General features: G+C 37.1%; 1 protein-coding gene across 1 annotated transcript in view; it reads left to right on the forward strand.

Annotated features, from left to right (window-relative positions):
- The first annotated feature begins 24,748 nt into the window (after positions 1-24,748).
- The window catches only part of LOC122788719 (serine/threonine-protein phosphatase 2A regulatory subunit B'' subunit gamma-like), a 231,572-nt gene continuing 230,370 nt past the window's right edge, over positions 24,749-25,950 (forward strand). Inside the window, exon 1 of the mRNA XM_044055609.1 lies at positions 24,749-25,036. Within this exon, the coding sequence (XP_043911544.1) occupies positions 24,749-25,036 (288 nt within the window). The remainder of the gene's footprint in view (positions 25,037-25,950) is intronic.

A 25,950-nucleotide genomic window follows, 5' to 3' on the forward strand; every position in this document is an offset into this window, starting at 1 on the left:
TCATCATCATACTCTAATTCATTTGGAAATTTAAAGCTGTGCAAGCCCTGTTCTAACTTCCTGTTGATACAGTCCTCCAAATACAAATTGTCTAACTTATGACTCTTAAGCTTGAACAATAAAGTCCTTTAAAGAGTTCAAATAAACACTGCTATTGTCTTGTCCAATTTTCTGTTAATGAATGAAACATTACAAAAATGTTCTGGTCCAAACAGAAGTTCTGGTCCCCTCAATCTTTGGAATCCCAAAGGTGCACACAAATATAAGAATCTTTTAGGCCTATCATGGTTGTGAGTGGTTCAAAAACCCACCCCACAGCTATGTACAAAGGTAGGTCCCTCAAATTTATTATGCGTACTAAGACCAATATTTTAAGAGATTTCTGGGATTTCCTAGGGAAGCTTTCTCCTGATTTAATTTCAGGAAATGCTTTTTTTAACCACTGACATAGTAGATCTTTTTTCCCATTATCTCTTTAGAAGAAGGACTCAACCTATTCCAGGAAAGACTTTCTAGATACTACACCTTAAAAATGATGATGTGATTTTGTTGACAGAATTAGAGTAGTCTTTGAAAATAATTTTATATTTTCTGAAGGAGAAACTTTTCAACAAATTAAGGGAGTAGGCATGGGTGCAATCTGTGCCCCAACCTATGCAAATTTAGTTATATTAAGCTGGGAGAATTCATTTGTATCTAATTGTAAATTTCATGCCTCAGTCAAACTTTATCTGAGATTTCTGGATGATATATTTATCCTCTGGGAAGGAACAGAAGCAGGAATTACTGAATCTGTTAGTTATTTAAACAACACAACTTTTTCCTAAAGATTCACATACAGTTATAACAAAAAAAGTAATTAACTATCTGGATACCTTGATTGAGGTTATAAATGGGAAATTTAAGTCTCAAGTGTGCCATAAGCCTATAGTGCTCATACATTTTTACAGACAAAAAGTGTGGTAAAAGGGCAGTGTGTTTGGGCTGCCAGGATGACATCAGATTATGAAGATTTAAAAAAAGAGTTTGATCTCATTAGTCATTTATTTGTAGACTAAGGCTATCTCATTAACTTTATTCACAATATCAAGCAAGACATTTTAGGAAAATGGGGTAAGAAATACAAACCTCTGTTTTTGTGATCCAAATTTAGACATGGAAAAAAACAAATTCAGATGAGGTATGTAAGAATTTTAATAGAGAAATGTTAGTTTGGAATCAGAATTTAATCATGCTACACCCAGGGTAAAGGATATTATTATTAAGAGCTGGAATATGCTGTGATATAATCCAGACTTAGTGGGGATTTTAGGTACTGACCCCAGATTTGTTACAAAAACTGGCAGAAACTTAAGTAATTTGTTTGAAAATTAAAACATTAGAAAAGATAATGACAGACTTGGTATTAAAAGATGTGGACACATGCCAACAATGTCGTTACATAATAGAAAATGATATGGTTACCTTAGGTAACTCAGCTGGCACACAATTGTGTTTGAAGAGAGGGAAATTGTGAGACAAAAGGTTTAATTTATGTTGCAGTCTGTAAAAAATATGATGGCTTTTATGTCAGAAAAACAGAGAGAACTTTAAAGAAGCAGATTTATGAATATTACTATAGCATTAGAACTAAAAATGCTAATAATGCTCTTTATAATACTCCCTAAAGACTCTCATGATGAATTCTTATTTGGTATTTTGGAAAGAGTGGATATTGATCCTAGAAGATGGGATTGGGAAGGTATGTTAGAATATACAGAGTTAGTATGGCAATGCTTAATGCCTTTATGTTTCCTGGTTTAAACAATTCTAATTCTTTACAACCAGTGCTGAAATGAAGAGTTGCTAAATTATAACATGCTAACCAACTCCTTATCTATTTTGTATGCACATTTTTTAGGTTCAACTAAATAATTTTTAACATATTTATAGTTTTGCAGCACAACAGATGATATATATTTTTAAATATCAGTCTTCTGAGCCTTTATAAACTTTACGCTTGTGAGGATTTATCTGTTTTTATCTTTTTAGCTATTTAGAATATGACTGTGTAGTAACATACAAGCTCTTCAAGGATTATTTCTTCAATTATTCTTTTATTTATTGTTGTCTTTGGTGTACTTTGTTATCTGTGTATAAAAGAAATGTCATATTGGTTGAATCTTCATTCTGATGAAGTTCTAAACAGAAAAGGACAAAAGTGCCCAGTTATTATTAATAAATTTGAATTACTGCTTAACACTCATTGCATCCTCGTAGCCTAGTCACCATGTTTCTTTGGTTTGGTTAATGTTCAAAAATGCTTTGGGGAGGGGAAGAGAGGGGAGAAAGTTAACTGTAAGCAAAGAAAACTTTTTTCTTACTAGTAGTATTTTTGTGGGGTATGGTTTTCTTTGCATGCTATAAAGTAAGGTTTTCTCAGTTATGTTTAAGCATAAATAGATCATAAATAGGTGCTGCTGTTATTTCTTTTCTTTTCTTTCTCCCTTTTCTAATTCTTATTATTCAGTTTTAAGAAATGTAGGCACTGCAATGTTACAAAAAGCTTGGTTAAAAGAGCATTATAAAAGAAAAAAATAATGTGCATTTTCTCATTCTTGCATGGGGGGACTGACTGGATTAAGGACCTTAGATTGATTTAGTAACAAGTTTTAAGAGACAGCAAGTAAATTAAAAAGAATATTGAATACTCTGAGGCTTTTTCAATACTAAATGAATGTTTAATTAGTAGCAATTCTGTAAAGAAATTGGTTGCAGTCTGGTGGAGAGTGATTGGCTTGGGAAAAAGAAAAAGAAAAGAGAAACTGCCTAAGAGATAATGGTCTCTGAAAGCATCCAAGAGTTTTCCCAGCTGGGAAAGCTATAAAAAAAGACAAAGCCAGTTAGCACTTAGTAGAAGCACAGGCTGCACCATGCGTCTTAGAATGGATAACCCTTCTTTTAGGTTAACTCAAGTCTGTAAGTGTGGCTATCAGTTTGGGACATTTGTTCCTATTAGGAAGGTAAAACTTCAATATTTGAATATGTAAATAGTTTTGTGTGTTAGTATTAAGTTAATAGGTTTTTAGGGGAGTATTCAGGGGTTATTTGTTTTTTTTTGTTTTGTTTTTTGTTTGTTTGAGGACTTTCAATAAAATAAAACATTTTGTAAGATATGACATAGGCTCAAATGAATATGCCAAGAAACAACTATACAACAGTTCAACCTGATAAACAGTGTATGCATGTAACACAAAAGCTGGAATTAGTCATTTAACAAAAAAGGCGTTATACATAAAAGGTGGGAATGATAATTTTTCAATACCATGATGCCTTCTGCAATATCTTTAAATGTCAATGGTCTCACAAATAAATACAATAAAGAAAGGAATAGTGAACTATATTAAAAAATGTAGAGTGCAAATAGTTATGTTACAGGAGACACACTTGGAAAGAACCGAACATGTGAATTTGATAAAGTAAGGTTTTCAGGATGGTTATTCAGGGGAATATCTGAGTGAAATGAAAAGAGAAGTGCTTATATTAATTGCAAGAGAAGTTCCAAAAGGATAAAAAAGATAATAATGGCAGCTTTGCAGTGCTAACGGGCCACTGGCAAGGGAGGAGGATTACACTGGCATGTATTTATAGTCCTGCTATAGTGGAGCTTAAGAAAATTCTGGGAGAAATAATCAGTTTTTAGCAAGGAATATTACTTATAGGTGGGGAATAGAATTTGATTTGGAGCAGTGAAGATGCATATGGGGGGGCTGAGAAGGGAAAGTATAACAAAGGAGGGTAGATTTTTGAAACAAATTATGAAAATATTTGACATGAAAGATGTGAATTCAGTGATAGGAGTTTGGTGTGCATTTACACATTATTCCCCAAAATATAAAACTTGGGCTAGGCTAGACAAAATTTACATTTGACAGGAGCATGTGCATTTAATTGAAGGCCTTGATACACACAACTCCACATGAACTATTGCTCCAAACAGACAAGGAAGCCGAGCCAATGATCCACACAAAAGGTTTTATTTAGTGCTTTCATCTCCAGAATAGAAGCTTCTTGAGAATTTGAAGCGCTAAATAAAACCTTTTGTGTTGATCATTGGCTCTGCTTCCTTGTCTGTTTGGAGCCTTGATACGCACCCAATAACTACTTCAGATCATGTGTCAATAATAACTAAATTAAAAACAGAGGGTAATGAAATAAAAAAATGGTGTTTTCCCACCTATCTGTTGAAAAGAGAGGAATTTAAGGAATGGGTAGTGGAGATTATTCAGGAGCTATTCAAGAGTATAAAAAATTACTTCTGAAAATATAGCTAGTAGGTGGGATAAAATGAAGGTGGAATTTAAAAATAGGATGGAAATAAAAGAAAGGGAGTGATAGTTAAGAAGTAACAAGAATTATTTAAAGGGGCTGACAAATGTTAATGTATTGCAGAATAGGGTGAAGCTCACAGAACAAGAAGAGGATCAACTGCAGAATGCTAAGCAGAAAATAAGGGATTACCTCAATATTATACATGAGTTTAGAAAGATTGCTGTTAACCAACTGTTTTGTATAATAACCCTAGACCACAAAAACTTTTAGCACAACAACTCAGATAACAGAAAGTAGAAAGAGCTGTCACCAAGCTTAAGGAGCTTATAACAAGCAGGTCTATACTATTTCTTCGGCAGCTTAGGTTGTCAAATGCTCAATGATTGACATCAATAAGTGCCGAAGTTTCAAAATCATGAACGGCCATATATGCAAATTCTTTCTTCGGGAAAAAATTTGCTTGGCTATTATCGGGGATTTGCCCTTTTCCCCAATGTAGTGAGATCTCAGAGTTGGTATATTTAGTTGGGGGGTGTGGGGGGCACAGCCTCCCATGCCAGGGGTTGAGGGGGGCACAGCCTCCCATGCCAGAGGTGAGGGGGGCAAAGCCCCCGCCACTATATTTAGGTTGAAAAGTAAATTTTATTTCCGGACGGACTAGCAAATTCTTTTCCAGAGGAAAGAATTTGCTTATATGGCCTTTCGCAATTTTGAAACTTCGTTGCTTAGGTGTCGATCATTAAGCATTCAACAGCTTAAGCTGTCGAAGAAATAATATAGACCCTAACAAGCAAGGTAACAAGAGATCCTGTAGAGGTATTAGAAATATTTCGGAAATTCTATGAAAGTCTATATAAAGCAGAGAAATATGGAAATCAGGAAAAGATACAGATGGAAATCTTTATGGAAGAATTAAATATGCCACGGATAGAAGTAGATGAGGCTCAATTTTGAATGGTTAGGATAGGAGGAGATGAGATAAAAATTGTGATGCATAAACAATCTACAGGAAAGTCTCCAGAAATTGATAATATTCCTGTGTAAGTTTGGAAGCTAGGAGGGAAAAACTGATAAAGATCTGGAAAGTTTTGTTTAACAATATTTTAAGAGGAGAAGAAGTACCAACATGCTGCAGAGCATCTCGCTGGCCTTGTTCAAGAGAAATCTTGACCAATGGATGGGAGCTCACAGATATACCCCAGGGATTACCTCAGTGTCACTGCTCGACAGAGGCACAGCAAAATAATGGGTATAGTTCCCCATACTAAAGGGGTGGCGTAAGCCACAAAACTATGGGCTAGGCTTGTAAATGCCCTCGGGCAGATAGCCTAGTATGAACCTATGAACCTATGAACCTATGAACCTATGCTGGAAGAAAGCAGTGGTAGCTGTAATACCTAAATAGGGTAAAGATCCATCAAATCCACCTTCATATAGGCTCATTTCAATACTAAACCATGATTATAAAGTGTTCATGTCTATAATGGCTAAAAGAATGGCAGAAGTAATGGCAAAATTGATAGATATGGGTCAGTGTGGCTTTGTGGAGGGGAGGCAAACATTTGACAACATTAACAGAACACTGATGATCAAGATGGAAGCAGAATGTAAGAAAATAACATTGTTGTTGTTGTTGGGTCTTGATGAAGAGAAAATATTTGACAGGGTAAGCTGGGACTTTTTATGACCAAGGCAATGGAAGCATTTGCATTTCCTGAAAAAAATTATAAGGTTGATTAGGAGGATATATGAGGGATCGAAGGCGAAAATTAAAGTGGATGGGGTCCTCTTGGATAATTTCTGCTTGTGCAGAGGAACCAGGCAGGTGTGTCCTCTTTCCCTGTGTTATTTGCATTATATTTAGAACCATTGGCAAAGAAAATAAGGGAATCAGAAATTCAAGGATATAATTGGTATGGTAGTCAAGAAAAGATGGCTCTATTTGCAGAGGATATTACTTTATACCTGATAAAACCAGAAAGAGGCATTAGAGACATTAGAGTGTTGTGAAACACTCTGAGACAGTTTTAGATCTTTTCAGGATACAAAATGAATGAAACTAAAACAAAGGCAATTAATTATGTACCCTCATATAAATTGGTTCAGCAATATCCATATTTATGAGGATATGATATGTATTTAGGAGTATTGATTAAAAATTATTCTGGTGTGGCAGCTAAGAATAAGTGGGAAAAAACTAAACAAAAGATAATACAAAAACTGAGAAAATGAAAGCTGTGTTGTATGGATATGGATAGTAAGATACCAGCAGTTAAAATATGTTTAGTCCCATTAGTTTTATACATGGATCAGGCATATTTTTATGAACCAGAGGAGAAGTTGTGGATAGAAATTAATAAAGAGCTGAAGGACTTTATCTGGGAGGGGAAGACAAGAAGAATCAAGTGGGATAAGCTGATTCTTCCAGTAGAACAGGGCAGATTGGGATTACCTGATTTGAGGGGTATTTCAGAGCTACACATTTAAGGCTCTTATACATAGCACAAGCAGAAACCTGTAACTCAAAGTGGAAAGGGATGATGACCAAACAGAGGTAAAGCTCAAGAAACAAGGAGAGACTGGCATTTTGGTTGGTGGTCTTTAAGGAGAATAACAATAACCATATAGAATATTATATCCATAAAGTAGCAGAAAGTATCCTAAGAACTAATCTAGTATGGGAATGGAGAAAGGTGAATGCGCTGATAGGGATGACTGCAATTAGGAATATAGAGAATAGGCAAGAGGGGGCTGGAATGTATTGGAGAAAACTGACAAAAGAACCAAGGTATTGGGGGCAAATAACTAGAGAAAGAAAGATGATAGAATAGGAAGACACCAATAATTTAGTTGGACTGCAGGTTAGAGATTGCCTTCCCTTTCAAGGACTGATATCAGAGCATAGGCATGGTGAAATAAATTGGGGGGGTCCTAAATGGAAGACCTGCACTAGTAGAGTTTTTAGTAGAATCTAGAACAGTAGCTGTTATTTTAAACAGCAATAATTAGTAGAGCATATACAATATTGCATAATAACTATAATAATCAATCAGAGGAGGTTAGAACGGATTGGAAAGAGAGACTGAACAAGCAGTTCACAAAGAAACAATGGAAGGATATATGTATCTATCCCAAATATGCAACAAAATCTAGAAGATTTAGGATTTTTGCTTGGAAATGTTTACATAGATATTTTTATACCCCAAGTAGACTCCAGAGAATGTTTTCCTCAGGTAGACAGCAAATGTTGGAGGTGTGACAGGAAAGAAAGAGATAATCTGGAACTTATTTCTGGGAATGAGGTGAGTTGTCAGACTTTAAGGATTTTCTGTGGGATGCACTATCAGAGATGCTGGGTGGTAGATTGGTGTGATGAGGGAGATGATTTTTCTGAACTATGATGCAGAATCAGAGTTACCTAGACATGGAAAGGCCTTACTGTGTCTAATTAGCTGACTGCCAAAAAAGCAATTACTAAATATTGGGAATCAATATTTCAACCAACTGTACTAGACATAATGAATAATAGTAACAGAGATAAAACAACTGGAATTGAGATCTTTAGAAAAGGGTGGGACCAAACTTCATAGGAAAAATGGGATGGGAAACTGTGGGAAACATATATACAGGAGGAATGAGGCTTAAAGGAAGGCAGGACATAAATGAGCTATGTAATGTTTGACTGAAAATGATTCAGTAGATTATAAGTGATGTTTAATGTCTGCAACTGGGAGTGTTTGTCAGTATGGTTTGTGGTATAAAATGCTTGCAACTAGGATTGTGTCGGTGTAGTTTGTTTTCATTCATATAAATGTATGATTGCCTATGTCATAAGTGATGGTTTAATAAAGATGTTTCTTAATTAAACAAATGTTCATTTTACATTAAGATGGTTCTTTTTCTGTCTGATGGGAGCAGAGCTGAATTCAACCCATCCAAGTGGGAAAATGGTGGTTTAAAGTTTATTGTGTTTTTATCAAATTGGCCTAAGGGATTGGCCTTAGTATTATTTAACACGTCTGTTCTGCATTTATTGATTTTGTTGAATTTGTCACTGTTTTTCAGCCTGCACTTGTTAAAGAAACACCATCTGTGTGTTACTGTACTGCTCTTAGGTTGTTTTAACAGTATCTAATATTCCCTAACCTCCTCTGGTACTGCAAAAGCTGTTCTGAGTTTGCCAAAGTTCTGCTGAGTCTGCTAAAATATTTTCTTACACTGTGCTCATTTTTCTGTATTTTAAACAAAGATAAAACACATTGTGATGCAGTATGTATGATTGCCTATGTCATAAGTGATGGTTTAATAAAGATGTTTCTTGGTTTAAAAAAAGTTTGTTTTACATTAAGAGGGTTCATTTGCTCTCTGGTGAGAGCAGAGCTGAATTCAACCCAGCCAAATAGGAAACTGCTGGTTTAAAGTTTATTGCGTTTTTATCTGATTGGCCTGAGGGATTAACTTTGTAAAACTCTTTCATCCTACTGGGATAAAAGCTTTGCATTTGCATGGCCCTGCCTTGTATATAAGCAAACCTCTACAGTTTAAAATCTTCTGCAGGAAACATTGTATATTGTTTCCCACAGTTTATAGCTGGTCGAAGAGATTTCAGAGGACAGTACCACTGCAGGCCATCTAACTAGAGCTGCTTAACGTTTGGTGACTTTTGCCAGGGGTCTGGACAGATTCTGCTGAAATCCAAAGCATCCACTGCTAAAATTTAAAAAAAAAGTACTTTTTGAGTTTTCTTTGCACTTTGCTGACTGTATTTTATCATTTAGCTGATTTTTACTGTATTTTCTGCACTTTAAAAAAGCTGTTGCCTTAAGTAGCTAGTACATAGCATAGACTAGATTCAGATCTGCTGATTCTAGACTGCATTGTATACTTCAGCACTATTACAGCCATCTTACATTAGGAGGGCCCTACCTGCACCCTTGTGGCAGAAGTGTGTAGTGTGAGGTTCATCTGAGTTGGAGATTACTGGAGGAAAGCTCATTGTGTGGTTTACCGTTGGTAGTTTAGCTTAAAAATGTTTAATTTTGCTTGTATTTAAGCCTCGTGTTTGCGCGGGTTTACCCTATTTTAATCATAGCTGCTCAATGTTTGGTGACTTTTGCCAGAGGTCTGGAGAAATTTTATGGAAAGCCAAAGCATCCACTACTAAAGTTGAAAAAATAAGTGTCTTGTGAGTTTCCTTTGCACTTTGCTGACTGTGTTTTATCATTTTGCTGCCTCATTTTGCTGATTTTTAATGTACATACATGTATGTATTCAGAGAAAGAGAGAAGAAGAGAAATACACATACAGATGCAGAATGAGAGATGGGTCTATATTATGTAATCAAAATGTGAATTTGCCAAACTGGATCTACAGTGAAAATACAGTCCAGCAAATTTGGTCTTGTGCAGCCCCCATACCCCCGCTAATTATATATATCAACTCATAGATCATACTATAGTGAGGAAAGGGCAAATGTTCCAATCATCATGGTACTGCGATCTTACCATCAACAGTTCGCTGAACTGCATTTCTGATGTAGATGCAGTTCGGCGAACTCACTTTTCGATAACATAATATAGACCCATGAGAGACACCTACCTTTTAAGGAGCGGTATGTGAATTACAGAAGAAAAGCTTTGAAAGTATGGGGCAGGGTAGTAAGGATAACATTTAGAAGTATGGAGGTGCTTTCTCCACTGTTTATACCATTGATTTAATGCTAGCTTTTTTAATGCTGCATGGTTAACTTATAATGTAGTAATAGTGTCATATTAAAAGTCCCATGATGTAGCAGTTTCGTTTGAGGGTATTTACATAAATCTAAATTAAGTTGTGTCTTTAGAAAAAAAAATAAGCAACTAAATAAAGTCTGTTTTTAAAATGTGTTTTCTTTAGGAAATTGAGTGTTGTGATGATTTAGCAGGAGAAGGAACAGAAGAGAAAAAAAATAAAGATTCATCATTACTTGTGAAAATCTTTCCTTGTATCCAAGACAATGAAGAATTGGATGAAAATGAAAAATGTTGCCATGTTATCCCTAAGTTTTGCAGCAGGACTAGAAACAATGAGGTGGTAAGGACAATCACTTTTTTATTATATATGTTTTTATGAGTCTATATTAGAACATCAAAATGTCATTATTTCAAATGTTCTAACATTGACCCCCTATTCAGCGAACGCTGACAACATCGAACATTCAGAACAGCAAATTTTTTCCTAGGGAAAAAAATTGCTGCTCCAAAACACATACACACAACACAAGCACACCAAACAAACAACAATCCACACACATACACCCAAAATCTTGCAGATAACCCTACATTAAACTGTACAAACACCACTAACTATCCACTTACCTTAACCCAAACCCTAACCCTAAGGTCTGTCACTATCGCACACTCACCTCACCCGCGCCCTAACCCTAACTCAACTAACCCGCCCTAACCCTCATGTCTACACAATCGCACACATACCTCCCTCGCACCCTAACCCTAACTCACCTAACCCATGCCCAATCGCACACTTACCTGAACCCGACCTGTAACTTTCCACCACAACGCTGAAAATAGCGAAACAACAGAAATGGACAACCAAATTCTTACCCTAGGAAAAAATTCAGTTATCTGTCGTTTCGCTATTTTCAGCATTTGCTGACCAGGGGTCTATGTTAGAACGTTCAAAATAATGAAATTTCGAAGTTCTAATATAGACCCCTTTTTATTATCTTACACTTATTGCCAGTTGATGGTCTCCTTTCCCTGTACAGACTTAATTTTTTGAGTTCTCTGTGCTTTTTCCTGTATGTTAGGAGAACCCCTTCCCATTTAATATGGATTCAGTTGCAGAAGTGGTCTATGAAAATAATATCCTTCAAGAAACCCACCGACCTCTACAGTAATAATTTCTGGCACTTCATTCCTGAAACTGAAGAGACAACTCTGCTCATAGAACTAGATATCACTGTTTATAGCCCAAAATACAGTGGCACTTACCAATCCTGACTGCACTTTAGTTCACGATATTCCTGTTTAAACGGTACTGTCCTGAAATAAGGCAAACTGCCCAGGCTCACTAAATCCATCAATTACAGCTAAGAGAAAAGAACACAAATCTTTATGATAAAACAAAGAAAACAAGATCACTATTAAACTCTTAATAAAAGTCTGTCACATACATGTAAACATTGCAGTATAATTTTTACATTACATGAAAACTATTCAAGAAAACTGTTAAAGACCTAGTAAGAAATGGCAATACCACACCTCATTACACAGGGTTTGCTAATGCAGGGAATGTGGTTGGGAAGATAAGAACAGTTACCTACATGAGTGCTTGCTGCTGCAATATGCACTTTCATACTATGCTATATATTCTGCACACCTGCTTCACTAAGTGATTTTTTGCCCTGATACTCTACATAGATGTGTACTAGGCTAACATCCACTGGGGTCATTTAAAACCTAGGTGTGCATCACAAATCTTTGACATGTTCTGGCGCTCTTGATAAGTGTAAGCAGGGGCTTGGGAAACAGTTACAAGTAGCGGCCTGGGAGATGAACCATTTACAGGCTGCTTGTGAGCATTAGAGACACAGGTGCGAAACCAGGAGTGAATTTCCTGTTCCTTGTCCAGTTGTCCAGGTTACGCTTGCATTGTGTTAGAGATGAACTCTGCTTTACATTGTACCAGAGAAGGGGTGATCTGTGTGATACATGCCTGTCTTTCCAGCAGGTCCTATTTATTTCACAGGCAAGGTTTAAGTCTTTACAATGGAAAATTCTGATGCTGTTGTTTTGCAGAAAGGAGATCTATCAGAGTGGGGTCCAAAGATGCATTCGTTGCCAGGCATAGATCTCTACTCAACAACCTGTAGAAAGCAGGATACAGGGATAGGGCTTTGAGGCAGTCAGAGTAGGATATGTTATTTATGCCCTGTATTCTTTTAGTGAGGAACCTCTGTGGACATTCTAGTTGTTTGATGTGCCTGGTTAGGTACAAACCAAAGGGTGTGTTGTATTCAATGATAGCTCTGAGGAGCACTAAATACAGTGGAGCATGACCTCTTTGGACCTAGATGCTATACTTTTGTTTATAAGTGATACAACATAGAATGGTTTCCTTACTACCACAGACATGTGATGGTTGAAGGCTAGATTACTACATGTATCCCCAAGTCCCTGACTACTGGGTTGACTCTTAGGGTGTGTTATCAGTATGGTAGTTACCAGGAATGACTGATTTTCAAAGAATACTATTTTGCATTCCCTGGTATTTAGTTTTAGTCCATGATTCTGACACCAGTTATTTGTTCAAGTCAGCCCTTTTAAATCAGTGTTGGTGGGTGGATTATATGACTGCTCCTAATTTGCATTTGTCTGCAGATTTGATCAGACAGAGGCACTTGACAGTGGCCTTGACTTCAGAGAAGTAGATGGCAAAAAGAAGTAGTCCCAGGACCGATTCCTGAGGGACTCCATTAGTGACGGGCCTATTTATAGAGGTGGACTTCCCAATTATAACTTCCTGGGTCCTGTGAGCCATCTGACTATCTACCAGGTGAGAGAAGGGTTTATACCTAACCTCTTGAATTTGTCAACATTGCCTGAGTGGGGGATTGTGTCAAAAGCCTTGGCCAGGTTAAGGTAGGCAGTGTGAACCGTTTTGCCCTCCTCCATTACTTTGGTGACATTCTCAAAGAAGTGCACCAGATTTAGTAGGCACCTTTTTTCAAGTCAAAGCCATCAGCAGAGTCCAAGGCATGTTGATCTCCTCACAGGCCAGAATAAGAGAGTGCCAGTGACTACAAATACAACTTTACCACATTTCACAACAGCTTACATTCCAATTAAAGTTAGCACTTCAAGGTGGACAATAACAATTCATCTGAAAACGATAGCAGTATTTTGTTCTCTCACCAGGGTGGAGATAGATAGTTTCAAATGCAAAATTACCACAACACAAAACAGGACTTTTAAGTCAGCTTTAGCACAGTGTAATGTGCAAAATAAATACAACTGTTGCTTCCCAGATGTTGCACAACTGTTGTTCAAGTCAGTTCTGGTAGCAAGAGTTCAAGGTAGATTTGTCATCTTTTAGGTCAGCAAAATAGTGTCAGTATCCAGGGAAAAAAAAACATATTTAAAGCAGGCCACAAGAGCAAATAGGCTAATTAAAGTTAACACTGCTATGTAACCATTAATAATTCACCCAAACACAAAAAAAAATGTTCAAGAAACAACAAAGGTGATGAAGATACATTTTCACTACACACTAAGAATGCTATTTCCAAGCTTTTACAAATAACATTTTTTAAGTCTTCTGATTCTATAAAAATATTGACCTACATGTTAATTTGTTAGAAAAATTCCATACTTACAGATACTTTCGACATAGTTCTTTCATTTAAAGAATGTAAAGAACATGCATAAATTGCTTCATATAATAGCAAAGGTTGAGGTATACTGCATTTTTTTCAATCATCTGACTTCAGATTCTAGATCTCTAGTGATAAATATTTTAATATTGAATCCAGGGCATTGTATTCCAATTGCACATATGTTTACACAGAAGTTAAAACAAACAGTTTCTACATACAGCAGTTAATCCAATTTGCAGACTCTCTACTGCAGCCCCTAGAACAGAGCATCATTGCATATCTATACAAAAAATGGCTTCCGAGTACATATTGTGCAACTCTTGTTTTATCAGCCTTTATGTTAAATCTGTTGCACAGAAGTTAATATTGCCTTTGAGATATAAGTTAAATATAAGAATCTCATCCTGAGAATCTCAAACAACTATAAAAACATCACTGACACTGCACAGCCTTTGTTTTACATTACAGCTAGAGAAAGGGACTTCATAAAAATTGCCCCAGAAAAGTTTAAGCACATATCAGAGAACATCAGAAATGAAACCGATTATTCTAGTTTCAGAGCCATGTTAACGACAAATACGAAGGAAGGAGACTTTTTTTCTGCTGTACCTTTTATGTCATTTCTTTAAATCCATTAATAAGATATGTTATATTTATCTAGTAAAGCTTGACAATGCTTCGTAGCATTGGAAATAGTGGTCTAACTTTCTTTGTTGTTGTCTTTTGGCTTTTCCCGGTTAGGGGTCGCCACAGCGGAACTCCGGTCCGCTAATGATTGGCAGTAGATTTTCATGAATGCCGAGGTGCTAGCTCGATGTTCAACCTTCAACGAAGGCACGCCCATTTACGCATGTCTTTTGAACACCCACCCAACCGCGGGGAGGATATGCAGACTCCACACAGAAGGCACTCCCCACACTCCAGCCGAGAATCGAAAGGGAGAACCTCTTGCTATGAGGCAACAACACTACCGCTGCACCACCGTGGAAGTACATACTAACTTTCCTAATGTTCTTAATTTTGTTAATATGATAATTGACAAATCAAATTTCTATACAAGGTCTTATTATTTTCTATAATGAAAGATATGTACAAGTACACACCCACACACACTTGTATATGCATGTGTGTGTGTGTGTGTGTGTGTATATATATATATATATATATATATATATATATATGTGTGTACACACACACACACACACACACACACGGGGGGGGGGGTGCTGAGAAGTTATAAAGCCAGACCAAGAAGTGAATGATATGGAGCCATGAAACTTACAAGTTATTCAACATATTCTCCCTGAAGTTCAACACACTTGGCACCAGCTTAATGAAAATGCCACAAAATCAACTTGGAAGTGTCCACTCAAAGTCTTTTCTTGTTGGCATTCAAACATTTGGGCACCCACTTGGCTGACTGCTTCTGCATACCCAGCTGCTCAGGAATTATAAACCCAGCACATTCTCTGGCTATCTGTATTGTCTCAGCCATTGTTTTAGCTGATATCTGCTGATCTGCCAAAATCAGCCCATGGACATGGTCAAGAATTTCAGGAGTTTGAAGGCTCCCAGACCTTGCTGCATCTTTGGTCTCGAAATCTCCACGCTAAACGTTTGCACGCCACTTCTTCACAGTTGAGTAAGAAGGGCAATTGTCACTCATTGTTTGCATCATACATTCATGGATTTCCTTTAGAGTTTTCTTCTGCAGGAATAGGAATGTCATGATGGCTCGGAGTGCCACACTTTCGCTGATATGGTTCAATCAATGATCTGAAACAAAGTCAAAACATAACATTACAATTCTGCACATGATGAAATAGCCCTCTTTTCAGCTATAGAGGCAAAATAATGCTCATAGTTTATAAAGTTGGTCAGGCTTAGAACTTTTTAGCACACCCTTGTATGTTGTGTGTGTGTGTGTGTGTGTGTGTGTGTGTGTGTGTGTGTGTGTGTGTGTGTGTGTGTGTGCGTGTGTGTGTATAGTATGCCTTTCCATCACTATCAGAAAGTTTTTTTCCTGCATACCAAGTGATATGTAAGCAACGTATGAATATTGTAAATTTTGAGTTATTTAGTTTGTTGTTTACATAGTAACCAATGTTTAAAATACATCTACTATTATGTGAGTATTCAGGGATTGCTTTTAATATATACCGAAAAAGATGTGTATAGTTTATTTTGAGACCATATTGCTTTCTGACCTGGGACATGGCTGAAAAGAGTCCCTGGAGCAGCCCTCATCCTGTCCCACCATAAGCAAATCAGTATCCCATCACTCTTGAATTAAATCCACTCTCCATCAACATTAAATAAAGTTTAAAATCTCACTTAGTTCATTACCAAATTGTAATAAATAAATAAATAAATAAATTGCACAAATCTGCAGAACAGTGGCACGATAGATGTTAGTTAACATACCTTCCTGGAGGATAAATCAGCTGTAAACATTTTTTCAGGCTAAGCCCAGGATCCACTTACTTTTGGTCTTTCTGTGGATCTTCTGCATCAGGACAATAGTAAAATATAGTGAAGTTTTTCACTGAGCAGATCAGCTCATACTGTTAAAGAGAATTAAGGTCAAAATCGAACAATTATAGTTAATGAACTGATCAGAAGATCCCTAAATAATCTGATAGATGAGTGTCATATGTACTGCAGTCTGAATACCTTCTAACAGGAGCTGTTAGTAAAGCTGTTACTATTTAATCTTTGTATTTGTTATTTTCTAGAAGCTACTGATAATGTGGTGGTCACCAGACATATTGATGACATCGACGTGGTCAGTGTAAAAGGAATAAGTAATAGGAGGAACATATCATACGAATATATAAAACAGATAACTATTTGGACAAGCAATAGCAAATCTGAATTTATCTTTAGAAAATCTAAAATTTTACATAAGTGAAAGAATAATCCAAATAAAAAAAGTTATAACATCAAAGGCATTATTCTACATATAGCCAGTAATAAAAGAGTAGGAGGTTAACTTCATCTACAGATAAATATATTGCTGTACATGTGTGTGTGTGTGTGTATGTGTTAGTGTGTGTAAAACCAAACCTTTACACTACATATTTAGGATCATAGGATGTTACTAGTCTAATGACTCTAGGGCCCTTACAAGCATAGCCAAGTTTTATTCCTATTTCCATGATCAGCACCTATCACCCCTATCCAAGAAGGACATAGGTGGAACCCCTGGGGTGAATTTACGCTTACACATTCAATCATCCAGATTGTGTTTGAAGAGGGCCAGTGAGGTGCTCTGCATGACATGAAGCAGGAGTCTGTTCCAAAGGTGTGATAACCTCTGTGAGACAAATCTGTCCCTCCAGCAGGTTCTGTTAATGTCACATAGCAGATTAAGGCCATTAGCGCAAGTAACCCATGTACCATTTGACTTACGGACATGCAGCATTTCCAGTAAAGCAGGGTCAAAGATCGCCTTATATACAACACAGAAATAGCCTCTGAGTAGTCTGTATGAAACAGAATAAAGTGACAGTGATTTCTGATGATCTACATAAGCCAGATGCTGAAGACCTTAAATTTTCATTGTGAGGAATCTTTGTGGTCTCTCCAGTTGCTGCAGGTGCTTGGAAAGGTACATACCAAAAAGGGCATTGTACTCAATTATTGGCCTGATGAGGAAGAGTACAGGGAGGTTATACCTTCTTTTTTTCTGAAGGCAATACCCTTACTTATGAGATGAGCAATATAGAATGCTCTTCCTACCACTGTGGAGACATGGTGATCAAAGGTAAGGTTGCTTTCAGCCTGTGTGCCCAGATATCTCACCACTGAATGCGTACTTAGGTGCTGTTATTGATGTGGTAGTTAGCAGGAACATTGCTCTTACAGAAAGAGATGACGATACATTTTTTTATTTTTTTGCATTGCGTTTAAAGTCATGACTTTGGCACCAATCATTTGTTTGTGTAAGACTCTTTTGTAGGATCTTGACATCTTTTGGAGATTCTATGATTGCTCCCAGTTTGCAGTCATCAGCAAACTTTGTCAGCCACAGACCTTTAGTTTTAGCTTGCACATTGGAGAAATAGATTCCAAACAGTAGAGGTCCCAGGACTAATCCCTGTGGAACACCACTGGTTACAGGTCTGCTGTTGGAGGTGGATTCCCCTATTTTGATTATATGGGTTCTATCAGTGAGACAGTTACCAACCCATCTAATGATATATGGGTTGATACCTAGCTGGGTTAGTTTTTCAATTATGCCTGGAGGGGGATAGTGCCAAAAGCCTTGGCTAAGTCTAGGTAGACTGTATGCACAGATTTCCCCTCATCAAGGGCCTTGGTGGCTGTCTCAAAGAAGTCCACCAGGTTTAATAGGCATGATCTCCCTTTGACTAATCCAAGTTGAGTAGGGTCAAGTGTTTGGAGATTACCAGTATCTTTGTTGATAAGGTCCATGATGATTTTCTCCATGGCCTTGCAGATAAGGCTAGTCAGGCTAATAGGTAGGTCTGTAGTTCCCAGGGTCAGTGGAAGCACCATCTTTGTGCAAGGGGATAACAGTGGCCTTTTACCATTCAGCTGGGACAAACCCAGTGCTTAGACTATGATTGAAAAGAGTACCCAATGGTGTTCCTAATTCATTTGAGCCCATATAAGACGCACCCTGGGATGCTATCAGGTGTCATGGATGCTATGTTTTTGACCTTAGAGAGGGCAATCATGACCTGCTCTTTAGAGATACAGTGTAGAAGACAGGTGGTAGGGATGTCTTGGGCTAAGTGTGTTGGGGACAGGGGAGTGAAGTTTTCCCAGAACCTGTCAGATAACAGGTTAGCAATGTCCACAGGCTCGGTATTTGTGGTATCACTAACTACCAGTTCAGCACAAATCTGTGCCTTTCTTTTTAGGTTATGGATGTAATTAAAGAACACCTTATGGTTGTCTTTAGTTGAGGAAGTTAATTTTTATTCGTAGTTAGCTTTGTAGGCCTTCACAAGAAGTCTTATTTGCTTATTTAAGCTGAGGAGGGAGGGTTTCCAGTTTAGGGCTTAATCCCTCTTACTCTTAGACAGCAATTTCTTCCTATTATTGTAAAGCCTGTTAATGGTAGTTGTGCACCAGACAGGTTTGCTCTTCCTTGAAGAGCTTGTTTTGGTCCTATCAGGTACTAAGTCAATGCAGTTGTTCAGGTGTTAGTATAAAGCATTTCTGTAGAACTTGGCATAGTTGCCAGTTCCATCTCAGGGAGGAGGAGGTCCACTGAAACTATTTATACCATCATAAGAGATTATAATATGGTTTGGAGAAGTTTTTTAGTTTAGTTGGTGCTGTTGGGGGGGTCAGGTGTGATAGTTCGAATGAGAGTGATTTGTGGTCAGATCTCACCAGGAAAGACCTCACAGTAGGGGTGCTACAGTGGTCCCCCATATTGGTAAGCACCAGAACCAGGATGTTGTCACCCCTTGTGTGGCTGTCAACTAACTGGTTCGGGGCATTGGAGTTAATGAAGTTGAGGAATCTTCTTTAGTTTTCATGCCTTCAGTTTGTGGTCTGAACATGTGGAAGGAGGTGTAGCCTGATATAGCTGCGGTGCTGTCCACAGCCTTGAACCAGGTATCCATGTCTGCCCAAATGTCTATGTCTTCCAAGGTGAGGACTGCTTCCAGTGAATGCAGTTTCATGTTAAGACTCCTAGCATTTAGCAGAAAATCCTTGAGGTTGCTTTTAGATGAAGATTTTTACGTCAGGAGTTTTGTCCTTGAGACACTGCCTAAAAAAGACACTATGGGAGTGGCAAGAGCCTTTCCCAGTAGTTGAAATCCGTGGAGTGACAGATAAAGACCATCTCTGACAAAGCATTGAGGTCTGTCAATCATGTCATCCCAGGCTGACAGATACTGTATCCCCTTGAAATGCCACTAGAAACTAAGACAATTATTGAATTCAATAATTTTCTGTTTGCATTGAGGCATCACCCTAGGTGAATGTAAAATTGTGCTTAAGGCTAGGGACATACTAGCCTGAGACACATAATCTAGGAGCGCAATCATGTTTCTTTTCTTATAGTCCAGAGAGGTATGTCTCAAGTCGTTCACACCAACATGAACTATGACAAAACTATAACAGTACTTTTTGTTGAAAGACTTGAGTGGACTAGTGATATGGTGGATCCTAGCACCTGACAGACAGCTGACCATGACCTTCTCCTTATCCAGCCTGGTGAGAGGGACATCAGTGTGTCTCACGATGGAATCACCTATGACTAATATGTTTGGTGTTGTGGTTTGCTTTAAGGACTTGACAGGTGAGACAGTGGTGTGTGAGCTATTATTTGTAATGTGTTCTGCAGAGGAAATATTATGTGTAGTGTGCTTGTGTTTGGGAGGTCTCTGGTGTTTAGGTATGTTTTTGGTGAGGACCTCCGCATATGAAGGTGTGTGCGATGTGGGTTTGGGTGGATTAGGAGGTGAGGTGTGCAGTGAGGTCGACCAGCTGATGTAATTGTAAAAAAGAATGACTGCACATATAAGTGAATGCTCATTTGTGTGAGTATATGTTGGCTGGTGTTATATTTTAAATGGTGCAGGTATGTAGTTGTATGCAAGGAAGGAATGTTCAACTATAGAGGTGCTGGTGTGAAGATGTACAGGATTATGTCATAGCTGTTAGTGTATATGTGCAAGTGTTTGTGAATTAGGGTTAGAGTAAAGGCTAGGGAAGGGGATAGATTTTATGTTATGCTTTGGTAGTGGTAAATGTGTTATTATTAGGGAAAGGGATTTTATAAGTGTAATGTTTATGGATGGAGTTAGGTAGTGCTAGGATTAGATTTCTCTGCACCACCTTACTCATGTCTGGATGCTCTACCTCTGCTACTTATCCAATCCCTACACATTACAGTACTAAACTCCATTTCCCTAACAGTACCACTATGCAGACATTGACTATTCTTGGTTCAGTGATTAGGATTTACTGAGATGTGTGGTATTTTTAGTTGAAGTAGTCAGTGTTTTTCATTTGCTATTAGTACTTGTCAGTGTTACGTGTATTTTATCTTCTGTATACAGTTTTGTATATTTACTGTTTTTTGGTGTAATTTTGTGTGTGTGTGTGTGTGTGTGTGTGTGTGTGTGTGTGTGTGTGTGTGTGTGTGTGTGTGTGTGTATTTATGTATGTGTATGTGCCTGTATGAATAAATAGAGATAGAAATAGGGAGAGAGATAGAGAGAAAGATAAATACACATGCACATATAGAATTTTTCACTTACACTTTAAGGAAAGCTATGGTGGAGGTGCTGCAGTAGCGTTGTCGCTGCACAGTTAGACGTTGTTCTGTTCGATTCTCAGCTAGAGCGTCTCCTGTGTGGAGACATGCATGAATGGGCGTACCTTCGTTGAAGGTTGTGCATCAGGACCGGCAACTCAGCACGTAAAAATCTACTGCCAATCATTAGCGGACCGGAGTTCCGCTGTGGTGACCACTAACCGGGAAAAGCCAAAAGATGCAGCAACAACTTTAAGGAAAGCTATATAAATTACAGAGCAAAATCTTTGAAAGCATGGGACAGGGTAAGAAGGATAACATTTAGAAGTACGGAGGTGTTTTCTCTACAGTTTACATACCTGACAATGCTAGCGTTTTAATTTTGAAAATATTGTGCATAGTTACCTTATAACATAGCAATTAAATCCCATGATGTGCCATTAGTTTTGTATGATGGTATTTACATAAAGCTGCTTCAAGTTTTGTGTCTTAAAATAATAACATAACTGACTAAAGAATGTTTTTAAAACCTATTTTCTTTAGAGAACACATTGTGATGATGAATTGCAAGGAAATGGAACAAAAGAGAAGACGAACAAAGATGCAACATTACTCATGAAAGTGTTCCCCTGTATCCAGTGCGATGCAGATAGGAAGGAAAATGAACCATGCTGCCCTGTTACCCTTAGGTGCTGCAGCAGGACAAGTAACAGTGGGATGGTATGTGCAGTCACTTTTTATTGTATATTATTTTTATTATCTTATAGTTATTCCTACCGTCTACTCTTGTGCATCTGTCCAGGCTTACGTTTTTCAGAGTTCTCTGTACTGCGTTAGGGATTGACTTCCATCAAATGCTCATTAAAACCACACCATCATTCATAATGCACTAGCCTTTAAAGTAAAAGTTTCTGGCAGTTCATTTCATAAAACTAAATAGACAGCTCTGGTAAAAGAAAGGAACAATGCTTATAAGTTGCAGAATGCAAACTCACGTTAAAAGAAAGAAAAGCAAGGTCAATGTTATTCTCTTACTATCTATTTAATGTTACTAAAACAGTGTGATGTCCACTTACATCGGAAGAAGTATTGACAGTACCTGTTGGCTGCTTTAAGGTACTCAAAATATCTGTTAAAGACTTAATGAGAAATGCCAATGCAACTTCTCATTACACAACCCATGTAACACCCACATTTATTTCCTCTCTGAATGAATACATCACTTCTGCAGTAATGCCCTCTAACTTGGCTGGCCTTCCTTAACCAAAATCTTTATCTAGAATCCTTCTGTAACACACAACACACACACATTTCCATTTTTATGGAGGTATCTTTTAAAATGGTGTAATCATTCATTGAAAGTCATCATACTAATAAATTTCACAAGTCCTTCACACTACATTACGCTTTTCTGTTAAGTGCCTTTAGGATGAGTAGCTAGGCACTTAACATACATTTACAACCCCTCATGATGCATGGGCACATACCTCTCAACCTGCAAACATTGAAAACAGGTACAAAGGCACTTTTATTTATTAGATTTATTTGACATTGGTTGATTGGGATAGTCCAACTGAGCAAATGCCCTTTTTCAGCGGAGGCCCAGGGAGAAAAACTCCACAGTATAACTAAGCAAGAAAAAACTGCATGATTAAAGTAAAACACAATAAAATAATTAAGCAAATGTCCATTACAGTACAAGTAACAAAAATCAGCAAAAGAGACATTTAAACTAAGTAGTAAGTATAGAATCAGATAATAACAAAAAACTGACAAAAACACATTAGGATTGTCCTCAGTGGGCAACTGTACAATTCAAAGAAGTTTATTTTGTAAACTCAGTAAAAAATAAACACCACCAAAAAATAAAACAAATGGAGAAATAACCACACTGGAAACACCAAGAAAGATAATAGTAAGTGCTTTAATTTACTAAAATAAGTAAACTTCTTCAGACAATTTTACAAAAGAAATAAATGCCCTTAAATACAATAATAAGGGTTTAGCATACCCTCCACCCCTTCTAATGTTATTGTTAATGTGAATGCAGGTTTTAATTGGAAACAGGATGTGCTCAGAGATAACCTTTCAATAGGAGTTGACAACAATGGTATTCAGATTAATGATAGTGTTGAAGGTTCTCCGGTTAGGAGAAGTGAAAGGCTTGCTAGTAAACATGGGAATAATAATGGTATTAAACATAATACTTATAATGTTACTGATTCAAATCAAAATCAGCTTTTTCAGGTATGCAACAAAACGAACACTGGGGGGCAGCAGAACCCTTCTCAGCCCCAACATCAAGAAATTTCAGAACAGGAGAAGGAGATAGTGTTGTCTCCCAGTTATATTAGGCATACTAGCCCTACTAATGCTCAACAGGGAACAGTACAGATCTTATTGAATAGTACACAGGATTTTAAGATTTTTAATTATTCCTCTTTCACTCCTGCCCCTTTGCTTATTGACATCCTTGCTAAAGGACTTACCTTTGTCCCTGCAACTAGAAGTGATTTAGCAAGAATACTCATTGATCTGAAAACATTTACCAGGAAATTGAATTTGAATGTGTTATTAGGCAACGATTCCGGTCTTATTAAAGACTTTAGGGTTGCAAGCATATTCAATCCAGCTTTGCATCCTTCAATTTCATTATTTGAAAAAATATGTGAAAATGACTTTAGGACAATTTTGGATACTAGATGCCTATCCAGTTCACTAGGGAATAACCTTACCCAAACAGAAAAGGATGTGTTGTATGACCTAAAGTTTTCCAACATTCACATCATTAAACCTGATAAGGGGGGTGGGTTGGTTTTTATGGATAACGAAGATTATTTTTCAAGGATGAGGTTAATGTTGACTAATGAGGTCTATGTTAAGGTGTCCCTAAATGAAACTAATTGGGCTTACCGCAGAATTAAAGGTTTCATTAATGATTTGTTTATTGAAGGCGGTATTGATCTTGATCTTTTGAATTTTCTTTTTATCCCTTATCCAATTACACCTACCCTATTTGGGTTACCCAAAATTCATAAAAATTTGACTAAACCTCTCTTCCGTCCTATCATTGATGGGAGGCAATGCATCACCTATGGTTGTGCAAAATTTGTTGATGTTAAACTTAAGGAAGCCCTGAAAAATGAAACACAGATATGTAAGGATTCATGGGCATTTTAGAGGCTAGTAATAGTTTTCCTTTTTCTGAGAACTGGAATTTTTTAACCATTGATGTTTGCGATTTATACACTTCTATTCCGCAAGACCTTGGTTGTGAATGGGTTAGGGATTTTTTGTTGGAACAACGGGTGGATGGGCATATGATTGATTTAATTATTTATTTATTGGAACTGGTTTTGAACAATAATTATTTTTTGTTCAATAAAGAATTTTACTTGCAGAAAACAGGTGTTGCCATGGGGTCCCCGTGTGGAGCCACCTTTGCAAACATGGTGATGGCACACTGGGAAAAACAGTTTCTTTTTAAAGATCCTGTTTTTCAAGAAAGGGCCGCATTGTACACTCATTATTTGGATGATATTTTCATCCTTTGGAAAGGTGATAAGTACTCTGCTGCAGTATTTGTTGAACAAATTACCAAATTTACAAACTTTCTTGAATTCACATGGGAATTTCAGATTGATCGTATTTCTTTCCTGGATGTGGAATTGGTTAAATGTCCCTTATTGAATGGGTTGACTTCAAAGGTATTTAGGAAACCAACATACTCAAATGCATTCTTACACTTCCCCAGTTGCCACCCTTTCTATCAAAAGAGAGGGGTTGTTAAGGGGCAACTTGTCCGGGCCGCTAGGATGGTTTCCTTAGAGAGTGAATTTATTGATGAACGCAATTTATTGAAGGACATGTTTATTAAACGTGGGTACCCCAGTAAATTAGTGGAGGACCTTATTGATGAGGTATCTACTAAAAGGTCCTGTGGGTTATTTAAACCAATTTTGAACATTAAAGAATGTGATGGTATTGTTGGGTTGGAACATTATGGTCTAAATAATTTGGAGGTCATTTCCAATGATTCAATATTGAACCCATTGATGGATGACGGCGATGCTACAAAATCAGTTAGTCCTTCTGTTGGTGATGTAGGTAGGTTGAGTTTTATAACCAATTTTTCAATTGATACCCCCCTTTTGAAATCTATCATATTTAAAAATTGGTACTTTCTGCTTGATGATCATTTGATCAATAAACATGTGGGGGACCGTCCTTGTGTAGTGTTTAGGAAAGGCAGGAACCTGAAAGTCCTTTTGGAGTGTAATAACCTGAAATGTCATCCCCCACATTGTGGGATGTTTAAATGTGAGGCCGGCCGTTGGTGCAAATTCATTAACGTGACAACCTCTTTTATAGTGAATGGTAAAAAAATATCACATTAATGATAAGTTTAATTGTAACACCAGGGGGGTGGTTTATTTAAGCTCTTGTTCAAAGTGCGCTGCCTTTTACATGGGCAAAACCAAAAGACCCCTTAAGAATAGAATATATGAGCATTTGTATACCATTGACAAAGGAAATGTAAATAATGCATTGGCTAGGCATATTTTGTTGTTTCCTAAGCATGAATTAAATTTTTGGTTATTGAAAAAATTCCTGAAAACATCAGGGGAGGACCGATTGAATTGAAACTGGAGAAAAAGGAACTTATGTGGCAGCTGAAATTAAAATCCTTGGTTCCGCCAGGACTAAATGATTCAGTTTCTGTTATGAGTGTTTTGAAATTAAAAGCTTTACTCAGATTATAATATTTATATATTTTTAATGTTGGAATGCAATTTATAGAGTTATTTGTATATAGGTGAATGTTTATTTTGATTTGAATATGTTTTATGTATGGTGTTGAATATTTTTTAATGAAAATGATTTGGCACTTTAAATTGAGGCTGGGTGGTTTGCTAAGGAAATTATGTCATGATGAATTATTGTATTTAAGGGCATTTATTTCTTTTGTAAAATTGTCTGAAGAAGTTTACTTATTTTAGTAAACAAAAGCACTTAC

This window comes from Protopterus annectens, chromosome 14.part0 (genome assembly GCF_019279795.1).
Source record: "Protopterus annectens isolate FY-2018-M chromosome 14.part0, PAN1.0, whole genome shotgun sequence".
Taxonomy (NCBI): domain Eukaryota; kingdom Metazoa; phylum Chordata; order Ceratodontiformes; family Protopteridae; genus Protopterus; species Protopterus annectens.